The sequence below is a fragment of the Scomber japonicus genome, chromosome 4, assembly GCF_027409825.1.
Source record: "Scomber japonicus isolate fScoJap1 chromosome 4, fScoJap1.pri, whole genome shotgun sequence".
In the NCBI taxonomy this organism is placed as follows: Eukaryota; Metazoa; Chordata; class Actinopteri; order Scombriformes; family Scombridae; genus Scomber; species Scomber japonicus.
In genome coordinates, this window is record NC_070581.1 from 5,370,080 (window position 1) to 5,395,539 (window position 25,460).

Here is a 25,460-nt window from a genome sequence, read left to right on the forward strand (position 1 = left end):
CTTTCAGGTCACTGTTGATCCAGGGCTTAGAGTGTTCACAGAATTTGATGTATTCTGTGATGCAGTCTCTCCTCCCTGTGTGGCTCACAAAGCACATCCCTGTCTGTAGACTCAACGAGGTCCTGCAGTGCCTCATTAGCCTCCTGAGTACGCCTCCTCACAGTCCTTGTGGATACAGGCTGCCGTTGGACAAGAAGAGCATAAGCCCCATTTCCAACTAAAGTTCCAGGTACTTTGGAACTAATCTCAGGGACTAAACTTGGAACAGTAAAATCCCTGTAGTGCAGTCCTGTTTGCATTTACACCACATTTGAGAAGCCAGGTATATCATGCATATTAGACCCATGTGAATTTTAAAAATAATGATATTAACATACAATGAAACAACAACACAGACTTGTCATGTTCTTTGTATTTACTGCTGAATTAGTTGGATGTAATGCATGAATGAGAAGGTAAAATGCAGAGTAGGAAAGTGAAACAGAAACTAAGAGCGTCTGTCTCCAAAATAAATCATCCGATGAGAGTTTGATGGTTATATATGTCTGCTTTAGAACGTAACTGCTGTGAAATATTTCAGTTATTCTCTGGCTTTGCTCTCTCTATTGTTGTTCCTTCTCCTTGATCGACCACTGGCCATGCTATCTCTCTGTCTTGCTTGTGCTCTATCTCTTTTTTCTCTTGTTCCTTTCTAAAATGAGTCGAGAAGCTGACAACAATGCCTTACTTTAGTTTTAACACGAACAAGAAATGTCCTCCCATTGTACCTAACATGGCCCTAAATTGATACTAGAGTATTTCCTTGTTTAATGAATACAGAAAAGCCTAACCCTAGTACTAACCCCTGAGTGGGGACTTTTTAGGGAGTAAAAACATTTACCAGAAACTTCTTTAGAGCTTGGTCACTCTGGTGGAAACACAGGTAGTGGTTCCTCTAAATGTTCTTAGTACCTGGGGAAAGTTTCTGAGATTGAAACATGGCTATGCTTTGGTGTGATCACATCTGCCGAAGGGGGGCTGATGTGTAGACAGCAATAACAATGGCGGACTAGAACTCCCTTTTGCAAGTAATAAGGATGCATAGGTGACGTATAGGTGCAAAGTATGAGAGGAGCGGATCCCAAAGGACAGAATGGAATGGAGATCCATACAAATAGCGGCCACACCTGATTTATCACCGCAGACTGACCACTGCAACAGAGGAAAACGCGTCTGAAATTTCACATCTGAGCAAAGCAGGAGTCAAATCTGCAGCACTATTTTATCAGGCTCAGAGAGAGAGAGAGAGAGAAACTGTAGAAACTGTGAGTGAGACACAGACAGAGAGAGAGGAACGCAAAGTAAAAGATGTATTATAAAACTGTACTGGAGCTCTCCACTCAGCACCAAAGCCTCTTACATTTCAGAACATTTGACTTTCTTTTTCCTGTCCAATGTGATATGAATAAAGCAGCCTTGAATATATATGTGTATATATATTTGAATTTTAAACATTTTATTATTAATCTCTTACATTGATCTTTGTAACTCAAAGTCCAGAAACCTTTCCAGATGTGTGCAACACACATCAAAACAGCCTGGCATTAGATGGTTCCTAGTTGACCCTCATGCAAATCAGATGTAACTGGGCTAATTTACATCTGTAGTTTTAGTAAAAGTAAAAATTGCAAAGATGTAAACTTGTTTTCACCTGTTGGTTATTTGAAACTTCAGTTTTACAAATATCTGCCGTGATTTTTTTTTTCTTGCATATTCTTTCTTCAGTCATCTTCAGTAACCTCTAAAAATAAGAGATATGTTTACTTCATATAAGATGGGTTCAATAGAGGTGTGATGTGTTGCATATTAAGACAGTAGTCTGTCAAGTTTGATTTAAGAATGAACCCAAAAGGCAACTTAAGAACTCTTTGAATCTCTTGGATCAGTCAGTGCTGATTTAACAGGATTCATCTGCTGCTTGGTTGTTGTTCTGAAGAAGTAAAGATGGAAGGTTGATCTCCCATCCTTCCCAGCTAGATGGCAGTATGGCTACCAAGTATCCAATCAATACTTGTAGTGATTTATAACAAGGGTCATTCTTACAGTATGTTCATGATATAGCAGTGGTTTACCGAGCAGTTGGGTGGGTGGGTTTTAGTCCTGGCAGGGAGTGGTGCATAGTAGGCACAGAGGGGGCCGAAGATGGGTGTGTAACGAGGAGCAGCGGTACGGATGCTGGACAATCTGTTAACTATTTTACCCTCCATCTGAAACCTAAACCTTTCTCTGAGAAGGACGGACCACCCTCTGGCATCCCAGTCATTCAAATGAGTGTGTGTTTTTATCTCTGGGGGCTGGAAGAAAGGAGGAAGGGAAGCACTGTGTTAAAATGTGTTAATGAATAACTCCTGAGCTCAACACTCCTTCTGCAGGGACTCCCCGTCAATTCTTTCTCAATACTCCCTCCCAACAAAAACCTCCTTTCTTTCATTCCTTCTTTCTTTCTTTCCACAGTATGTGTTACACCTGTTAGGTTTGCTCTCATCTTATTTGCGTTCTTGCTGAGAATTAGAAGAAAAGATCAATAATATAGCATGTTTGTAGTTATACAGCCAGCAACCATTTAGCTTATCTTAGCTTAAAGATTGGAAGCAATAGGAAACACCTAACCTCTGTCCACATGTTTTTACATTTACGCAAACAAGATAAAGCGTGTTAATGAGTTAGCTTTAAAGGTGGATTTTGTTAGCTTTGGGCATAACCAGGGTAAATTTTCTCCCCCTGTTTCCCGTCGTCATGGTAAACTAAGCTAACCGGACGTTGCTTCATATTTATTGATCTTTTCATCTAATTAACATGTAAGCACTAAGTATTGGATAAGTGAAACATTTTTATTTTATTGTGTTTGTACTTCAGCATCTTGGATTTGCAATATTGTAGTAACTCTGAGATTATAAATGAAAGTGCAGATGTTTAGCTTTAGTTTGGCAGTGTTTATAGCCACATCAGATACCCCTCGTAAGAATCATACCCCCCCCCCCCACCCCCCCTCAATTTAAAGGGGACAAGTTCAAAAAAACTACAATAATCATTATGTTTAATATTTGGTTGTAAATCATTTGCAGTGTATGGCTAACATCTTGCTTTGTTTACTGGGTTGCTGATGACACTTATATTTTTGCTTTGTATTTTTGCTGTTGTAGTTCTGTCTTTATAGTACTCTTCTATCTACACCCACAGTATATCCTGGAGACTGTTTCTAATCTGTCGCTGACAGTTGTCAAGTTATTTACCCATCTACATATTGTTCTGTCGTCCTTTATGCTTGTCCTCCATTGTGAGATTTTTTGCGGTTGCTGATCCCGCTGTTGTTTCTTAAAATATACCAAGCAGTTTGGTTTGACTTCAATGTTTCAGATTTTTTTTGGTTTCTCAGCCATGTAATGGTCTGCATTACTGACACTGAAAACTATTTAGGTCCTACATTGAAAAATATCAAAACACTCAACAAAAAATTCTAGTGTCACATTAAAAACCTTTTACTGGTTTTACCAATCATCCATTACAGGATTTATACATGCTTAAACTGTATAATTACCAATGGGAGACATGACTTTTGTCTTTAATCGCACAAGCTGTCCTTAATCAACTGGTGTGAAGTTAGGATTGTGTCCCTGAAAGTGACACACACTCACACGCACTACGCTTCATTTTGACTCAATCTGACACACATCGGCCTTCTGCCTGAAATTCTCACTTGAGCACAAATATCTTGTAATTGTTTTTGGACTCTTTAAAAAAAAATGTAATTATGTATTCACATCTTCAGTAGGAACAGATGGGCTTGGTGCTGAGTGCAACAGACTAAATACTGAGAGACAGATAAACATATGATTGGTTTCAGTCTTTTAATAGGATTTGTGACAGTAAGAAAACTGCAGAATATCTTCGGCCTTATCCTTTCAAAGTAAGAGTTTGCATTGCATTGTCGTGTGCTGGCATACAAAACCAACACAAGGGGAAAAAACCTGTCACCGTCAAATAATTAGAGACTCTCCAAAAGAAACACTTTTTATTTTCCACAATTCTACATCTTGGTCACGTATTAATTATATTTATACAAAACAGCCAACCATTTTAATAGTTGTATCTTCTTTACTATAAAGATTTAGTGCTTTTCTTAGTTTTCTGTGATAGTAATTGAAATTTGTTGGCATTTTCTAGCAAAACAAACTGTATGAACCAGCAGCTATTAGGGCTGTGGGAAAATACAATGGCCATAATTCATTCTTCACTGACATTTACAGTTAAACAAGTTGATCAGGAAGATAATGGACACATAAATCAGAATGATAATTGTTAGTTGCAGCCCTAATAGATACCTGTACAGCAGCCTCAGGGATACATATTGTTCACATACTCTAGGCTATATTTTTGGAGCCTCCACTTCCCTTGTGTCTCAGACTAAGTGGCAACAACATAAAAGAATAGTTCCAAATTACATACTGTAAGTTGCTAATTCAAAAGTAACAAGAGAGGCTGAAAGATGAAACTTTTTCCTCTTTGTACTTGAACTCAATTGCCCCCACACGTACATCTTCTCACTTTTTCTGCCTCTTTCGCTCTGTTCCTGTCAGCTGCTTTCTTTCTCTTTCCATCTCACCCGTGTTATGTTGTGTTCTCTCTCTCTCTCTCTCTCTCTCTCTCTCTCTCTCTCTTTGTCTCTCTCTCTGTCTCTCTGCATGGCTGTCATCCGCCTGAAGGTGCCTGCAGCCTCCGATTCTCAGAATGTGATCAAGTTTCAAAAAAATTCAAGGAATGCAAACTGCCCACTGCCCATTTTTCAAGGCCCTGTTTATGCAAGAATGTTATTTTTACAAGTCTCTACCTTTAACCCCCCACCACCTCCACACCCCCCCTCCTTACAAACACACACACACACACACACACACACACACACACACACACACACACACTGCTTTCCTCAGTTCCCCTACCATTACCCTGAACATCCTTTAAAAATACACATGGAAAATGGCTAGGAAGGGAGTGTGGGTGGTGGTGGGGTGGGGTGGGGGCAGTCACCTAACAAGAAACAAAACAGAGGAAAATTAGCAATAGAATGCAAGGGGGTAAAGAAAGGAGGGAAAAAAAGTGGAAAAGGCTGTGTGGATCTATTGAAACCTGTAGATTTCTGTAAACAAAAGCCCGTCGAACAATGCCTGTTGTTTTAAGCGGAGCTGACGTTGCCAAACTTAGAGATTGTTTGTTGCTGACCCCATCTGAATCAGAGAGTGCCAGTGGCAGCCGGGGGAAACAAAAGTGTCCCAACGGCTGGATGGAATGGCTCAGACCACAGCCTGCATGTGTTTCAATCAGAGGCACGAAATAATCTCTGTGTTGGAATCTGTGTATCAGTCCTCTTATAGACACATTGTTTGTTTTTTTATAGCTTTAAGACACTCAGTGACTATTGTATTTGACAGTATTGATCTCAATTTTTATTCAGTATGCAGAAGAATGGAATGATTCCTTCACATCCAGATTTATGTAAAGTGCCAACGTTCACTGACAATACAGAAAGTAGAGCAGAAATGATTTGTTGAATAATCACTTAGTCAACAGACAGAAAACTAACTGGCAATGATTTCAATCATTTATTAGCTGTTTTAGTTATTTTTCAAGGAAATGCTGAACTTTAGCTGCTTTCTTTGTCTTATGAGATGGTAAACTAAATATACGGAAGACAAAATAAGCCACAGTAACAAGTTACCTCGCCTCTTGGAAATTGTGTGAAAAATGATACATTGAGAAAATATAAAATGAATCAATAATGGAATAATAATAATGAAATAATAATAATTTTAATAATATAATAATAACTTTATTTATATAACACATTTCATACATAAAATGCAGCTTAAAGTGCTTTATATTTGAAGCAGTAAAACAAGCGCAAACAAATACAGCAAGTTAAAACCAACAGCATAAGTTAAAAAATACATTCAAATAAATAAGAAGGGATCAAAGTTAAATAGTTTTTTTTATATTAATCTTAGTAAGTGGTAGACAGATGTGTAGCACAGACTTTTGTGCAGGGGACTGGAGTTTACATCCTATCACAGACCTGTAATTAACATTTTCCCTTTGAGTAACTAACCTTAACCAAGTGTTTCAGTTTTGTAACCCTAACCATGCATTAACTATAGTTTATTGGCCATAACCACATTTTTTCTATCATTTTGATCATACAGTAGTTGCCATACACATATATTGGAGGAAATGAGACTTCTAAAAATGTTGAACATAAAAAAGATTGAGATTGAATATAATCTGGGGTTGTAGAGTCATTCGATATGGAAGTTTCTGTGTGGTGACAGGGTTGAATTCATAGCATTAAACAGAGACTCAACCATGGCAAATGCAGACCTACTGACTTCAAACTTCTCCACTATTATTATGGCACCAACCTAGATGTGCAGCTAGTACAATCGTAAAACAAACTGGATAAACTGTGGTTCCATCTTGAAATGAACTGAAAATCTAATTTCACATATTTATTGAGCTATATACACCAGTACAGTTCATCAGTTTGATGTTACATTATAACATATTACATAGATCCAGGACATTCCTAAGAATTCTTTAGTATGACTTTGGTATCGTTTTCAAAATAAATGAAACTGCAGCTAACTAAAAAATGGGAGAGCAACAACACAGAGGTTTGGTTCATTGGTGGCTCCACATTGCTTGTAGGTGTGAATGTGAGATGAATGGTTGTCTGCCTCGGTACTTTACGTTGGCCTTTTGATTGACCTGTCCATGGTATACCTGGACTATTGTCCAATGTCGGCTCAGATTGGGTCCAGCTCCCTTGCGAACCTAGAGGATAAACAGCAAAGAAAAATGGGTGGATGGATTTTCAAGTTCAACAATATAGTCCTCTGTGAGCAGTTTATTTTCAAGCTCTGTTATATTGTGTTGATGAGCGTCTTATTTAACCACCTGAGGCCTGTACTACGAAGCTGGATTTTCTCTTATCGAGGTAACTTCAGGGTTAACCCTGGGTTTTCCGTACTACGAAGCTGGTTCACTTCTTACCGGGGTAAATCACCATGGTAACTTATGCTGAACGGCTAACCTGCTCCGGAGCAGGTTATGTTCTGGATAAGAGATCAATGAGTACAAAAGCACCACCTCCTGACCAATCAGCTCTCTTAGAAAATGACCTGCCCATTCTTAGAAGATCCTGTCAACACTGGTGCGCGGGAGGAGCGCTTAGGAGAGAATGAGTTTTTAGGGAATGCAATTTTTTAATTGGCCAAAATATATATTAAAAAAACAATCCTTGAGGCACATGAGGGATATTATTCTGTATATTATACAGTTGGTTTGACATCCTGAGATCAAAGTGTCAGGGAGCATAATAACTGTATTTATTTATTGTAATTGTAAAAAATTGACGAAAATATATATTTGTAAAATAATCCTTGTGGCACATGAGGGATATTAGTCTGTATGTTATACAGTTGGTTTGACATCATTCACTCAAATGGTTGAAACGCATAATAGGTTTGTATTTTGAATGTTGAATATTAAACTAACTTAATGTCTCTTATGAAAGGAAGGGCACTGAGGAAGCGATCTGCCCCAAACGTCTGTGCCGTAATAAAGTGACATTGAGTGATCAGAGTACTGTCCGTTTATATTGTCTGATAAATTAATATTGTATGATCTCATGAATTTACACATTAACAGAGTCTGCAATTTTCTGCCAGCATTCCTTCCTGGCTTTTGCTGCAGCAACAGTGTTGCTTTTGGCCTGGATGATGTTTGAATTCTTCATATTGTTGAAGAATAATTGTCTGCTCCTCCATGGTAAAGTAGGCTGCTCTGCAGGGTTTCTGCATGTTTGTGATTGGTCAGATACTGCAAACACCTCCCCTTTATGTGAGCGTGAAGTGATCCAGATTGGAAAACCCTGGGTTCAATTACCGAGTTGATAACCAGCTTCGTAGTACCGCTTATCCTGGACTGCGAATGTCTGGGTAAATCAACCCAGGTAACGGAGAGATATCCTGGGTATGTTAATCCAGCTTCGTAGTACAGGCCTCTGCTCATGCATACTGCCTGTTAGCGTTTCAGTTTTTTATCCAGAGCGTCAACTCTTCATACCACTGATTACTGAGGTGTGTTGGTAGCGGTTTGGAGATGTAGAAGCTTGTATATCTTGTTTTCTAAATCATCAAACCTTCTTTTTGTCCCAGCTGGCATGTCAGCCTTTAACGTTAGGCATTAGCCATTTTTAGCTTAGCCATTTTTTTATTAGATTGATAGTTGTGATTGGCCCAAACCGGACTAGGTGGTGTTGAAAAGATTTGTCTGGTTTCCATGGTAGCACTTTCCTATAGCTGCTGTGTGTTGTGTAGTATGTTTTAGCCTCTTTTAGCCAATTGTTTTGGTTTTACAAGCTGGTAAACATAGTGGAGTATGTAGCAGCTGAAGAGCTAGATATTTCTTCTGGAGTTGGTGGAGACCAAAACAAAGCTTAAAGGAGGGTGAATATCTTATACTTAAATGGATGTTTGGCTGGAAGCATGACTCACAATGAATGTTAATGTCAATGCGCTAGAAAAAAATGGAAACCAATGGAAAGAAGCAGTTTGGGCATAAGGAAATATATCACATTTAAAGTGAACTGATCCATGGCCCTTGTTATCTATCCATCCTCAGATTAGTGTGTGAACAATCTTGACTTAGTGTTTCCACCTTTGTGTGTGTGTGTGTGTTAATTGGGTTCCAGCTGTGATAACTTGAGTTAATGATATTGAATGCTGGTTCTTTCTAAATGAGCACATGAGTGAAAACAGGGGGAGTGTTTACAGTTTTGGGGAATGGGCCTGTCTTTTGGTAGATGGCGTCAAGATTTGGAGTATATAGCTAACAGGACCAGTTATAGTGTGTAAGTGACTTTTTAGTTCTTTTTTTTAAAGTGTAGGTGGTAGTATTTAGTCTAATCTACTCTAGTTTGTTGAGAGATATGTTCATAATAACAGGTTTTCTGATGTTGGACTTATTATTACATCAGAAATAAATCTCTTATGGGTATAAGTTAGAAGGCAGCGGTTGTAAAAAGAGTGCATGTTTGCAGTGTCCGCAAAGGTTCTGCTCTTTTCACATGACGGAGAGACATAGAGAGAGAGAGAGGAAGCAAGAGAGAGAGAGAGAGAGAGAGGGAGGGAGGGCGATTGGCGTGACGCCCGCTGGCACTGTGCCCACATCTCCGGCTGCTGTGGAGCTCCGTGTCATGGCCAGGACTCCCTGCCAGAAGGGCTTTCCCCAGAATCACCCCTGCACACACACACACACACACACATACAAACACACACACATGCACTCACTGACTCCTTCACACACACAAAAAAAAACACATGCGCACACTTGCCGTACACCCAGTCAGGCTGCCCATGTGTTTAGTGTCAACATTTTGATAAAGCTCTGCCAAGCAAACAGTATATCCTGTGCTAATGGTCTTAATGGTCTGACTTGGCAGTTTTTCTGCTGCTTACCAATAAAGAGAATGAAGTGTTGCTTTAACTGCTTTTAATGTAAACATAATAAATATCCGAAGGCCTACAGGCGTTTTTAGGGAACAGATGCACTCCGTTAGTGTGACCGGTTAAAATATCACTTATCGTTTTTAAAAAGCAAAACATTTCTGTCAATTGGAGAAGTTTTTGACTTCATGTTAGAATAATTTATATCTTTTTATATAACATAGAGCACGGTCTATATGTTTAGTTGCTATAATTCCCGTTATCTGGTTTTCATTTGTTATTGTGTGTTCTTTTCTTCTTTTGTTTTAGTGTAAGCCCATTTGGGCTGGACACTTCTGGTGCAAGACACCTTAATAAAAAAATCAATCAATCAAATCAATCATACAGTATCTCACAGAAGTGAGTACACCCCTCACATTTTTGCAAATATTTTATTATATCTTTTCATGGGACAACACTATAGAAATGAAACTTTGATACAATTTAACAGTAAATCTATAAGCTATACAAGCTGTACATGCATATCAAAGTTTCATTTCTATAGTGTAGTCCCATGAAAAGATATAATAAAATATTTGCAAAAAAGTGAGGGGTGTACTCACTTTTGTGAGATACTGTATATAATATATCATTTATATAAACATGAAGACTTTCTTGTTACATGTATGCTCTACCTACAGTGGTGAAAATGAACCGTGCTGTACTTGTAAAGAATGTAACAGTAGAGATATATTTTCAGGGTATTATACACTAATAGAAACATACTCCTGAATATTCCATTTCTGCCAAGTGTGTTCCACTAGATGCCACTAAATTCTACACACTGGACTTTTTAAAGACATGTTTTAGATGTATATCAATATATATATAGGCTACTCTACTTAGAATAATTATTTTTGTCTAATATGGTCTTTCCAAAAAAGTCATTCAAATATCTCATGAAAATCCTTAAAATTACATTTACTCCCTCTATCTCCGTCATTAAATATTCTAGAATATATGAATATGCAAAGTTCATTGTAATTGTATGAACATTGGAGGCGTCAGGTTCCTACATCACACTTATGGAAGTTAAATACTGGACCACAATTGGCTCCTAACTAGTTGTGATGTCACAAATCATGCTTGTAGGTACACACCTTAAACTGTACTTTTTAAGTGAGAACAGTTCTTCAGCAGATGAACCAGAAAACACTTTTCTAGTTTCAAACAGCACATATGTCATCCTTCACAGTGAAGTTTAAACAACTGTAGGAACAAAAACACTACTTTACTACTTTTGAGTGGAGGAGGACTTTAAGTGTAGTTTTTAAGGTTGTTGTACTTTTACCCAAGTCAAATTCTGAATGCATTTCACAAGTAACTGTAATATTGTAACTTCTGTAACTAACTACTACCTTAAAAAGATCATTTCACATTTGTGTTGAAATGTTTCACATATGAACTAAAATGTCATTGTCATTTGTTGATGACGTGTAGCTTACAGTTAACATGATCAGACATAGTTTTAAAAATGTGATAAAATCATGTAGTCAGCTTTACATGCAAACTTTTACATGTGAAAAATTACAATCTCACATGTGAACTGAATCAATAACATTATAATTTAATATACGACAATTTAAATATATATATTTTAAATCATCATATGCATGCAAACCAATACATGTGACTTTTTTTTTGGACAATTTTACATGTGAACTAAAACATCACTCATAAAAAACCGTGACTTGGTAAACTCATGTTTGTGAATAATTTAATAAAAATACATTTGTAAGATACATGTACATGCAAGCAGAACAAATGCATAAATGTTACACACACATACACATGCGCACACACACACACACACACACACACACACACACACACACACACACACACACATCCTTCCTCATTGTTTCTCAGAGAATGCTCAGGCTCACATGTTGATAGGTGGTTAGTACAACAACCCCCAACTGTTCTCTGCACAAATTAGCATTGAGAAATACATCCAGCCCTGTTGCTCTTTGTTTGTGGAGCCAGTTAATTTTCTAATTAGTCTCCACCAAACCCCAACCATCGTTAACTCACGCATGTGTGTTACCCAGATGTCTCTCTCTCTGATCCAATGGCACCAGCCTGGGCTCAGAGAGAGAGAGTGAGAGAGAGAGAGAGAGAGAGAGAGAGAGAGATATTGATGATAATAATGACAGTTGTGTTGTCGATGATGATGATGATGATGATGATGATGACTATCACTATTATCTACTAACATGACATTACGCTTTGATGTGGGGATATGTGTGCCAGCTTTACACACACACACACACACACGCTGGAAGACTTGAAACTTGGACTGCTTATTTTGATAGGTGCTTCCCCAAAACGCGTGCCGTCTGTGGCGACCGCAGCAGGAGACGGAGGAAGGGAATCGACTAGAGAAAAGAGGGAAAAGATGAGGCTCCCTTAACGAGCGCGAGGCTGATTTCGGGGTGTTTGGACTGGCAAGCACGGGGGCAGAGAGATGAGGGAGGAGCGAGGGATGGAGGGTTGAGGAGATGAAGGAGTAGAGGAGGAGGAGGAGGAAGTCAGAACAAGTGTGAGATGAAAGAGGATTCAGTAAAACAATAGGACGTTATTATATGTATTTTTAGGGAGTTAAATTGATGTATTTCATGGCTAATTATCAACAGCAGAAATGAGTGACCGTTTAGTGATTTAAGACGGCCATCTTTTTATAACATCCAGCAGCCTGTTATGTTTGTCTTCCAGTGGGAAAGTGGAAACTAGGCTAATTGCTAGTTCGCCTCGCTCACTAATGTTTACACTGAATCCCACCAGAAGTTGCTTTTCAACTGTGTCTGAGTCATTGGCAGCTCCCCGCAAACACTCGGAAAGTCAACCCAGCTGCTAGGGGGCGCTATATGTCCTCATTCATTAGCATTTCAGTGCCATTTAAGGTTTTCGTCTTTTTTCGTGCTGTTAAATGTTACATCTGACTTTGTGCAGGCTTGTGAGTTCATGTAGGAAGTATAGGCAAAGACTTGTTTATGTGTCTTTTTGTGGACTTGTGTGTGTGTGTGTGTGTGTGTGTGTCTGAGAATGTGCATGACCCGCAGTCACACTAACAGACACATTCCCAGTGTCAAATAGGCAGCGTGGACTCAGTGTCACCCCCCCAACAACCTGGCTGACCCCTACATCCTCCTCACCAGCTCACCACAGCACACACACACACACACACACACACACACACACACACACACACACACACACACACACTGGGCTGGATATGTTAGCAGAGCCTTAGGACAGAATACAATAGTTAATGTGTCTCCAGCATACCTTCAGTGTTTTTTTATGTCACAGTACAAACATTAGTGTGTATAAGACTAACAAGCCTTTAGCAACACTGTCAATTTGTTCCTCTGTTCTGCTGCAAGATGAATGATCGATGCTTATTGGCTGTGACTTCACAATCTGTATAGATCATGTTGTTTTGGTGATTTGAAGTTTAGCCCGAAGCATTACTACTTCTTTGCACTGGATGATCTGTTGATAAAATGTTCCTTATTTCTCATGATAACTACAGTTCTTGTCAGTCAGGTAGTCAGTTATGTGTCATGTTATTTAATGTGTCATGCACATATTAGTGGTCAGCCCACATGGAACCAGAAATACAGTAGCAATGGTGATACATGTGCCAGCCACGAACATAGCTACTTACATAGCATTTTCATTGAGCATAAAATAGAATAAAAACAGCAAGAAAGATACAAAATCTAAATAGTGCAAACACTGGTTGGTGGATTGATATTGCAAAATGTGACACAGTGCAATGGAAACAGATTTAAATGTCCACAATGTGTTGTTTTATAGTGTGAAGTAGGGCTGGGCAATTCATCGAAAAATAATAGAAACCGCATTTAGAAACTCTAATTGACTTAATCTTGCTCATGTCAATTAATGGTGGTGTTCACTGTTGCCATGACAATAAAGGTTGCATATCTTTAAGGAATTTGAAAACTTGTCTCCAGTGATCCTTTGAACCCAAACCATGATCTTTACATCGTTCTAATCAAGTAAACTAGACATTAACCACAGCTTCACACCTTAAAACATCTTTATTTTCACTCCCTAAAGATACTCATGTGCCAAAATATCACAAAATATGGTGTGAATGCAGCAGTGTAAAATATAAAACAAAAAGAAACTGTAAATACATAATTGTTCATCAAGGGTGGAGACAATCGTTCATTAATTGTAATCAAGGTTAAAAGTTCAATTAATCGTGATTTAGAGTTTTGCCATAATCTCCTAGCTCTAGTTTGAGGTATGGCTGTTATTGTTTATTTGTCATATTTTCATTCTTCTGAAATAGTTCAAAGACCTCTGATTGGACAGTTAAAGCAATCAGCTGTTTGTCTTGATATTAACATAACAGCAATGGATAAAAACCTGCATTCATTCTCATTTTTCTTTTATTGACATTGATTTAAATTCAGGCAAGGAAAGGCAACTCAGTGTGCTTTACATAAAAACTAAATGATTAAACTGTAACAATTGGAAACATTAAAACATACTTAATTATAATAAAAAGAAAACAAAGTATAGGAAAATAGAAAGAAAGAAAACAAAGACTAAAGTTAGACTAAAATAGAGCATAAAATATGAGAGGGTAGGATAAAATAATGATTTACAACAACCATAAATGAGGATTTCACTAAAAGATGAACCCTTAAATCAACATATAATACACTGGTTCACACAAAATATCCCAGTTAAACATCACAAATCTCTTCTAAAGTCAAATAAGAAAAGATAAGGTAGAGAAGAGATATTCCTTTATTTGTCACACAGTGGGGAAATGTACAGTGTTACAGCAGAAAGTGGATAGTAAAAAATAGAAGGAGCATCAATATAAAGAAATAAATAAGTAAGTACACAAGCAATAGTAACATTATGTACAAAAGTAATATAGGTGTTGTCAGAATGATGATATACCTGAATCTGATATTGATATTTCTTAATCTTATTATGTTCCTAAGCATTATTGCTGCCTTTAGTTTGTAGGTTATCATCACAGTGTCAGTTAAGGGAAGCTGAGCTCTTTTTTCACTGGCTCAGAACAGCAGGGTGAAGTCAGGAGAAGGAGGCAGCGCAGCAGTGAAGGTGTTCCATGGTGACAGTTAGATGAGCCCTGCCCCCCCCCCCCCCTTCTCCCCCCACTCAGACCACAGCCTGGGCTATCTTTAGCCAGGACACCAGGGCAGCCACGCTTCACTGTACGGCCACATCCCGACCCGATGCGGCCAGGACTAACTGCCGGGACGGGTGAGGGTTTTTGGCGTAGCAGGGCCAAGCTGATGCAGGGGAGGGGGGGGGGGGGGGGGGGGGGTGACTCTTCCTCTCACCCTCCTCCACCCACCCCCCATGTTCAGAGCTGCACCCTGGGTCAGAAAAACACAAGCAGGAGAGGAACTGAAACCTGGGGCGAGGAGGTGGTGGGAGGAAGGATGGAGTGACAGAGACACAGAGAGAGAGAGAGAGAGGTTGAACACTGTTGAAATAGTGAAAGGGTTTGAGCTGTGTTTTAGTGTGCAGACCTCTCACTCTGCACCATATTTAATGCTTTTTTTCTCATTCTAAAATCAGATTTCAGTTGACAGATCTTTAACTCAATATGGAATCTATTATATTAGCTAAATATGAATATTATTGGTCTCTATCAACATGTGATTAGTTAAAGGTGTTTCTTTGTGGACAGATCAGATCCTATTATAGAAGAATAGTCTGCTAAACTCCTGATAGTGACCTGGAAACAAACACTAACAGACAGAGTTAGGGGTTTGAGAGGGATGGATTTATGTGATGCACCTTTCACCCGATCAAACTGAATTACTGTGGAAGCTAAAATGTTGCTCTGGATTCATACATGGCTTCCTGGTGGTCGCTGTTTCCTGTATCACTTAACTGTCAACTTGTCTTCATTTTCTATTTGAATTTTTTGATCTTGATTTTTGTTTTTTTGGGATCAATGGTCTATAAAACATCAGTAAATAATAAAAAGAACAGCTGTTAATATGGCTCAGAGATGATTAGTTCTGTCTAAATCCAAAGATTTGTAAAACAAAAAGCTAATTCTTACATTTGAGTGTTGTGATGGATTCTCAAAATTGTTGTCAATTATCTGTCTTGGAGTGGTGGAAGAAGTATTCAAATTTACTTCAGCAAAAGTACCAATACAAAGTAAACATTCTCAATTACAAGTAAAATCCTGCATGAAAGATCCTACTTCAGCAGAAGTACATAAGTATTATCAGAAACATGTACTTAAAAGTAAAAGTACTGCAGTATTATGAGTGATGTAGTATGCAGTATTACAGTAAAAGTACTGCAGTATTATGAGTGATGTAGTATGCAGTATTACAGTAAAAGTACTGCAGTATTATGAGTGATGTAGTATGCAGTATTACAGTAAAAGTAGTGATATATTATTATATATGACATCATTAGATTATTAATAGTGAAGCATCAGTGTTAGTGCAGCATGTTACTGTTGTAGCTGCTGGAGGTGGAGCTAGTTTATACTACTTTATATACAGTTAGCTAGTTTACACTACTTTATATACAGTTAGCTAGTTTACACTACTTTATATACAGTTAACTAGTTTACACTACTTTATGTACAGTTAGCTAGTTTATACTACTTTATATACAGTTAGCTAGTTTATACTACTTTACATACAGTTAGCTAGTTTAAACTACTTTATATACAGTTAGCTAGTTTACACTACTTTATATACAGTTAGCTAGTTTACACTACTTTATATACAGTTAGCTAGTTTAAACTACTTTATATACAGTTAGCTAGTTTATACTACTTTATATACAGTTAGCTAGTTTATACTACTTTATATACAGTTAGCTAGTTTATACTACTTTATATACAGTTAGCTAGTTTACACTACTTTATATACAGTTAGCTAGTTTATACTACTTTATATACAGTTAGCTAGTTTAGTCCAGTGGTTCCCAACCTAGGGGTGGGGCCCCTCCAAAGGGTCAGCAGATAGGACTTTTTCTCTAATCTTTTCATTTTTGCTGAAATATTGGATCATTTGAACATTTATTGAAATGAAAGCATGTGAGAAGTTTAGAGGGAAAAATCAGTATTTGGTGGAGCTGTTAACAACTCATAGACATCTGAAATGTGAGCCGACTACACAGTGCTTTTTGGTTTCATCTTTAACAATATGTTGTATTTTAAAAGCTTCTTATATTATCCATTGTGTCAAATCTTCATGTGAAAAGTAACTAAAGCTGTAAGTAAAAAGTAAAAGTAAAAAGTACAATATTTCCCTCTGAGATGTAGAAAGTAGCATCACATGGAAATACTACAGTAAAGAACTTAAATACAGTACTTAGTTTATTTACTCATTTGCTCTAAATGCTTTCCTCTCCAAAAAAAAAAATGCTCACAATGATAACACGGTTTATCGTGCAGGTTAAGTATGATGAAGTAAATTGTGAGTTAATGTAGCAGAAAAAGTTTCATGTTTCAAATCTGCTGCAAATGTTTCTCTGACTTGTTGCATAGCAGTGAGCTGATGGCGGCCATGCTGCCTTCATCCTGCTGGTCAATGTGTTTAGTAAAGCATGACCTGCCAACCCCCAACCCCCTCCACCCCCTGCCCTCCTTTCCCACTCTCTCTCTCTCTCTCTCTCTCTCTGGAGTCACTTGACTGGTGCAAAGACCCCTGACTTCACCACTGCAAATGAGTCTCATTTTTCCCTCCCTTTTTTTCGTCATCCTTTTATCCTTTATCCCTCTGCGGTTTACCTCGCTTCTGTCCCGCACTAAACTACCCCACCCCCACCCCCAACCCCCCTCTTCACTCTCCGTTCCCCTGGTGTCCCTATCTTTGACTCGCTGGTTTTACTGGAACTTTCTCCCACACTAATCTAACTGCTTCTATCACTCCTTCTTTCCGTTCGAAGAACACTCCCTCTCTCCAGGTCCATCTTAAAATCTTAAATGTGCAAATTTTTTATGTTTAACATGCCAGAAATGAGATAGTTATATTATTTGAATTAATGTTATCATTTAAAATGATGCTGCTGTTGTGCTAAATATACTTCATATGTATTTTTAAGCTTTTTCAATGATAGAAACATGATGAAATCCCGTCAGGTGTATGCCAACAATTTATTTTCTTCTTTTTTTGTGTGATGATTATGTAAAACAGCTGATGCCAAAAAACAAAGTAAACGTCACCTTATATAAAAACTAAGAAATAATCGCCACACTTATCTATTAAAAATGATCTTTAATGCTTTCCATACATGACATTGAACGTCTCTTCAGCGTTTTAACTCATATGTTTGTGCAACATGTTCATCCCCCCAGAGCACTCCCCCCCCCCCGTCAAAGACTGCGGCTGTTGTCACCTAAGCTCCGGATGGTGAACTCACTTTCTATATTTAGGGTGTACATATAGTTTGGTCAGGAGGCTTCTGTTGCCGCAGGGTCCTGCCATCCAAACGGTTCCTGCAGCTGAGGCCGTTAAGTCTTGGTCTGGTCTGGCCCGGCCCAGTTTGGCCTCCGCCAGCTTCCATCAGCACCACAAAAAGCATCCGACGACTTCTTTAAAATTTATTTTTAACCCTCGAACCCCCCTCTCTCACATGTTACCCTGCGTTGCCGTGGCGAGGCGTGGAAGGGGTTAATACCAGTCACTCAGCATGCGGGAGCCGTAGCAGGCGGGCAGGCAGGCAGTGCAGAGGCTGACCTCTGACCCCGCAGGAAAGGAATGTGGAAGCTCTTTCATCCAGGACAGAAACCAAAGACACCCGGGCGGTTGGAAAAAGCGGCGGTTCAATTCTGCTTTCAGCGTTTTTTGATTAGGGGAAGTAAGCAAGAGGTTCCATGTGAAATGTGCCGTGGAGTATTTGTCGTAGAGGCGTCAGCCATTTTGGAATGAAGTTCCATCCTGCACTTGCGTGTTTTGTTACTTTGTGATCGCTGGAGTGAGGGTGAAGTGTGATTAGTGGTTGGAAATGGCTGCAGTTGGGCTGTTTGTGCTGGTGGAGCTCTGACCTGTAACCCACGACTACCAACACACTGTATGTTTGTAGTTATGTTATAAACACTCACATTACTTCAACTATTATCACAATAGAATTAACAGCAGTACTTATATAAAGACCCTTTAAACGAGAGGATATGAAGTACTTTTTCAATAACTCCATGTTATAGTGTTATAGTTCATTTCTGTCTTTTATATCATTTAGAAATGAAGCAGGATCAGTGAGTGTTGTTTATTGACTGTGGTCATCCAGTAAACAAGCAGAGGTCTCTCATCTAATAGGACAGCTGTGAATATTCATACAAAGAAAAATATTCACATAAATAGGAGTTCTGTCCTATTCTGTCAACTCCAGTTTCCACCATGAGCGGAAAAAGTCTGATCAACATCACCGAAAACTTAACAGCGAGCATTTTGTTGTCCCGTATCACCTGATGAAGACAGAAATTCCAAGCATGTGTAGCCAGCATCCAATTTCTCTTCTTCCTCTTCTTCAAAGTGGCGAGGAGAAGAATGTGGCTACTTTTACATGTTGTGCAGACCGCTGGGAAAGATACGATAGAGAGAAGAGAGTCCATTTTCACTTTTTAAGTACTGGAACACGAATAGAAATTGTGGATTTTTTAAAGGATTAAGTGGAATTTAAAGCTGATTTAATAGAAATACAAATATTAACAATTCTATTTGGCTCTTGAAACAAAACGATGTTTTAATAACTGACCATTACCGGTAATCATTTTAGTGAAACATGTTTTGAGTAATTGCACTTCTTACCCTTCAGTTTTATTAGCAATACATGGAGGCCTTTCATCTGAATCCTTAACCTTTACATACTGTTTATATTCTACACCCTTGCAGTATGTTTGACCCAGTCTAAGAATCCCCTCATAAAAAGTGTTGTACCACATTTTAAGCACAGGTCTATTTAGAATGTATCATTAGCTGATCTGACTGATCAATAAATGTGATTAAACCTTGATTCATGTTTCAGAGAGCAGAGAGAGTGTATTATTTAACTTTTACACCACTAAACATCTGCTATCACACAATATCATGTCCTATTTGACCTAAGACATGAAAATATAACATAGCAATAATGATGTAAATGTATTTAATGTAAAGGTAAAATGAGCAGAACTTTATGGAAGTCATCAGTCTTCACTGCTACATCATAAAAATACATCCTTATTAAAACTATTAACTATTCATTTCACTAAAACACATGTCAACAGATACGGCTCAAATGTGACCCAGCACAGCCTCAATGGACAAACATTTGAGTAAAATAACATTTGGGGTGTTTTTACAGCTGTCAAATGTCAAACAGTATGTAAGAATTAAATATATCTGTATTTATGACACTTTATGATCTCAGGTCCGTTATAGCATCAGTATGTTATCAGTATAATACCGTATAAATGAGTTATTGAAGATGTTCACCGTTCACCTCGTGCAGACATCTTTCTGTGAGACCAGCGTTTGAACATCTGGAGCTCATACTGTATATCACAGTGGATCGTAGCTACAGACTGATGCTGATGGATTTACTGTACAAACAACAGAGAGGGTTGACAGTCAGTGAGTGAGCCATGTGGAGCAGGAGCATGCGAGGGGAAAGCTCAGCCACATTTTCATTGGTTGATTGATGCATATTGAGGAACATGCAGAAGTGTTCCTTTAGATAGAAGAAACATGTCAAAAAACTACTGTGTCAAATCTTCATCTGAAAAATAACTAAAGCTGTCAAATAAATGTAGTAGAGTAGAAAGTACAATATTTCCCTCTGAGATGTAGTACGTAGCATCACATGGAAATACTACAATAAAGTACAAGTACCTCAAAATTGTAGCTACTTAAGTACAGTAGAGTAAATGTACTCAGTTACTTTCCATCATTGCTAACTAATCTAAACCTTAACTAACCTTTGTGATCTTGATACTTTGTCTTTGCTCGGTGAAAGGTAGAAAATAACAGGTATAAATGTAGTTTTGACTTTTCAAAGTTTGTAAAAGGAAAAACCGAAGTGCTGGGGTCTAAATGTGGCTAATTTTTAGCTGAACGTTTTTTCTATTCCTCTTCATGATTGGATTTAAATACTGTGTCGTTTAGCTATTTTGGAAATCAACCGAAGATATCAGTTAATTTACAAAATGAACAGAGAAAGCTAGGGAGAAAAAACGTTCACTTGATGTAGCTCTCTTGTGTAGGTTAGCTATTAAGTTAGCTATTACGTTAGCTGTTAAGTTTGCTATTAAGTTAGCTGTTAAGTTAGCTATTACGTTAGCTATTAAGTTAGCTGTTAAGTTATCTGCTATTAGTAGTTAGCTGTTAATTTGCAATGTTTACATGCTGTTTGACAGGAATTATACATTTCTATGTCAGTAACCTCATTTTTTTGTATGGTAAAATATATGTCAAATATAGTAAGCTACTGTACTGCAATATTTTGCCATTGATAAAAACATGATTTTGGAAAGGAAAACGTGTTTTTAGCAGGTACAAGTGATTTATGAGGAATGATTAGAAGAAATGATAGTTATGTGCAGTATGTGTATATTCATATTATAAATGTCTGCTGCACTGAAGACATGTAGCTGTAGGAAAAGCACAGGTGTAAATAATAAAAATTAATGTTAGCTGAATTCCTTTTAGCTGCTTCAGTTTCAGAGTTCACTGTCACATTTTTTATGACTTACTGTGACCCTGGAATAGAACAGACAACTCCGAATGTCACAGTGTAATATAAATATAAAAGCTTTTCAATGAAAATGTGAACACAATTACTCTTTTTTTTAAATTGTTTTGCAGATTGTAGTTAATTAAAATACTTACATTCTATTATGAATATCAGTATTTCACATTAAAAGTCAGGTACAAGCCAATCAATGTATTTGTCCCAGTATGAAACTTGCTTTCAGGAATTAACACCACTCTCAAACATACAATATAAGTTATTAGCTTTAAAATGACATATAAAGCACAGTAGCATTGTTGGGCCAGGTGGTATTTGTTAAATCAAATAAGTGTAATATGTATTTTATATGATATTTCAAAATGTGCTGTATTGAATATGAATAAAGAGGCATTTAGTGTGGTGTAATGGTCAGAGATGGAGGGTAACTGAGTTTATAGGGTTTTGTATACATAACACAAGCATATAGATACTGCATAGGTCATTTAGGTTTGCTCATTTGATTGTTCAGACCTGAGGGCATCCGTGTGGGAACTCAGCGCTCCACATGATCTGTCATAGTGTGTCCTTTGTGTTGGAGCTCTATATGGTTTATTTCTATAACTTGACGGTGGTGTGGATTCTCTTCATTGTACTGTATCTGACTGTCTGTGTGCGCGCGCCTTTGTGAGTGCGTTTGAGCATGCCGGGGAGGGTGTGTACATGATGTTGCATTCGGCGTGACCAGAACTGTGTGTGTGTTGTATGTGCTGTTGTGTGTGTGTGTGTTTGTGTGTGTGTGTGTGTGTATGTGTGTGTGTGTGTGTGTATGTGTGTGTGTGTGTGTGTGTGTGGAGGAGAGAGGCAGGGCGACACGGCATGGTTCAGGCCAGGAATGTGCGATGTGGGTAGGCTGTACAATAGAGCCGGGCTCCCTGAGGGTGGTCAATGGGACGGGTGTCACCCCCCTGCACCCTCCCCGCTGGGTGATGACCACCACACAACGCTACAGCTGTCAGGTCCTCTTAACCACCACTGTAAACACACATACATTATGAGAACAAACACACATGTATGCAGAAGTACACACTTTGACAATCGTGGACATGCATGTGTATTACATGAACACACACACACACATATGAAACTCATATATAGATGTTTTCACCACATGTACAAACCAGTGGATACTTCAATGTATATGTCTGTGTGTAAACATGTAAATATAAGAAGCATCTCACAGCTTCTTCCTGCATTTCTTAACTCATTGACCTCTCACACAGAAAGGATGCCATTACATTTGGAGTTATGTGTTTGTGTGTGTGTCTGTGTGTGTGTCTGTGCATTCTGTCACATATACCCACATGTGTTTGTGGTACTTATACGCACTCTGGGTTCACGTGACTGACTCGGAGCCGCGCTGACATTCAGTGTTGTGTCCGCTCAACCTTGGACTTAGCTGGTGTGTTAGTGAGCAGGGGTCGCTGAGGTCATTCAGGGTAAATAAGGGAAGAGGGCGAGTTCAAGCACAAGTTAAAGTAGTTCCTGCTATATTTTCATTAAAGGATTTTAAACTCTGAGCTAATTTTTCAAGGTTTCGGGGGGGTGACAGTTTTCACTGCTGTTGTCGGGAATTTGTTGATTTAGGGTGACAGGTAGTTCTAGGAAGGCCTGAGTTTGTGGTGTAAACACCCCCCCCCCCCCATCATCCGCCCACCCAACTCTCCTCCCTCTACCCTGGGGGTTGTGTGTGTTTCTGTGTTTTCCCAAGGATTACTGGAGCCTTATCCAGTTTCATAACAAGTACATACATGTACACACGTCCACACACACATACACAAGGCTGGCTTTGTGCAGCATGCTGTCACCTGAAGACATGTATGATGAGGGATGAGGCTGGATGATTATGCTTAGTCTTCAACATGAAGGATCTTACAAAGGAAAGTGGTGCTATGCTGTTTCTGCAACTCAGAATCATCATTCACATAACAGTTTTTTTTGCCAATCAACTGCTGTCATATCAGTCAGACTTGTTGGTCAGCGCCCCCTAGTGACCTCACAGGAAACTTGCTTTTGAAGTGGAATTTGCAAATGACACATTATGATTCAAGTCAAGCCAGTTGAATTATGGGTTGTGGATGTTTCATTTTCAATTTGGGGTTTGGGGTTATTTGTGTACATTATTGCATTGTCTTACGAAGCACAATGGAGTCACATTTATGTCAACTTACCTTCATGTGTCTAATGTCTGCTCTCTCCTTGCAGGACAGTAAAGATGCAGAGCAGTATTTCCCACTCACCGCCAACCATAGCTGTTGGGACTGGGTGAGGAGGTGGAGAGATAAAGAGAGAGAAGGAGAGGAGCGACTGAAGCAGAGAGTGAGAGACGGAAAGTGCAACATATGTGAAGAAGTACAAGTTGGATTTTAATAAACAGGTAAAAAAACAAAAAAAAATGAAGTGTTCAACGTCGCTTAAAAAACTTTTGAACAGTTTGAAATAAAGTTTTTGTATCTCACCACAGACTTTGGTTCACCTCGATGTGTCTGCTCAACCACTGGCCCTTCCTGTGAGTTGTTGGTCACCTTCTTATTTTGACAAACCCCCCCTGCCCCCGCCACTTTCCACGTTGAGCCTGCAAGGCAGGGGAGCCACGAGTGGATTTTCATGGCAGCGGCACTCTAGGGCTGCCATGGCAGCTGCTGCCGCCGATGCCTCACACCGTATTACCGCACTGACGCCGGAGGAAGAGGGACGACGGACTGCCGCCAAGCTGTTTGGAAGCGCCGCCCCGCTACCACGGACAGAGAGAGAGAGAGAGCGAGAGAAGGGGAAAGAGAGAGAGAGGGAGAGGGAAGAAGAAGGAGGAGCAGAAGAGGTAGGGAGAGTGAGCGGGAACGAGTGTTTGGTGTGCGGGGCCCTGTTCGCCTCACAGGAGAAGCTCCGGCTCCACGCCTTGAGTCACACAGGAGAGAAACCCTTCCACTGCTCGCAGCCACACTGTCCCAAGGCCTTCAGCTCCAAATACAAACTCTTCAGGTACTGAGCATTAATCATGTTACTCAGTTCAGATCCTTTAAATACAACATAGGTTATTCTCAAAATTCTCTTTAAATAATCTCTAATCTGTATTCTAATAATGGATCACATGAGCCATGATGAACCCACCTCTGCATCTCCCCTCAGCTCTATGAAGCTTTTTAGCATCTTCAGCTCATTGTTTTGGTTTTATGGTCCCCAACTTTACTATTTTGGTTTAGTCTCACTGCTCTCATAGTGTTATTTTTGGCCACAGCAGGCAGTAGTTTCCAGCCAAAAAGCTCAGAAAACCCCACTATACACTATCTGCTCAGCAACAAACAGTAAACAGACACAGTCAGTGACTAGCTGGTGAACATTGTGGAGCATTTAACAGCTAAAAAGCCAGATATTTCCCTAAGGAGTTGGTAGAGCAAAAACTGAGCTAAAAGAGAGTGAATATTGGACTTACATTCATCAATTGGCCAAAAACACAACTCCAAATGTGCTCCCAGTTGCTTTGTGTCTGAAGTAAACCTATCAGCTATATCAGCTTGTAAGTATATGTCATTGTGTTCACAGCTTGTTGTATTGCCCTGAAGTGGCCAAAAATGAATGCTTATGTTGCTCTGTGTGTCCTGTAAACAAGTAACTGTTTGCTAACACATTAACCAGCTTTATAAGGTGATAAAATGTCAATCTTGTTTCACCCAAATGGTAAAAAAATGACTCGGACTAATTAATATATGAGGATTTTTGGTATGTGGTTCAAAAACCCATTAAATGCAACTGACTAGGGCTGGGTATCATTTAAAAATTCGATACAAGTACCAATCCAAGTACCCTTAAATTGATACTGATACTAACTGAGTACTTCATTTAATACCCATCACACATTTAGTGCACTTGCTTTTATCTGGTGTAACAGGTGTAGTGTAGCCACACTTTACAGTGTTTAGGTGGCATCTTAAATGTGCTTACTCAAATTCACCACGACTTCACCACCACAGGCGGGTTGTAGCTGCTGTGGCCAATCACGTCGCATTAAGAAGAATGCTTGTGTTGATTGGCTGTGAACAAGTCCATACAAATAGTCATATTTTCTAACTCTGGGTGTAAAAAGGATTGATTGCAGGTATCGTTGGACACAGATGTTTCGATACT

General features: G+C 38.9%; 1 protein-coding gene across 1 annotated transcript in view; it reads left to right on the plus strand.

The window, feature by feature from the left end:
- The window catches only part of plagl2 (pleiomorphic adenoma gene-like 2), a 43,652-nt gene that overhangs the window by 16,091 nt on the left and 2,101 nt on the right, over positions 1-25,460 (plus strand). The window contains 1 exon segment of the mRNA XM_053318146.1: positions 23,544-24,317. Coding sequence (XP_053174121.1) covers positions 23,971-24,317 — 347 coding nt within the window. The 5' untranslated portion in view covers positions 23,544-23,970.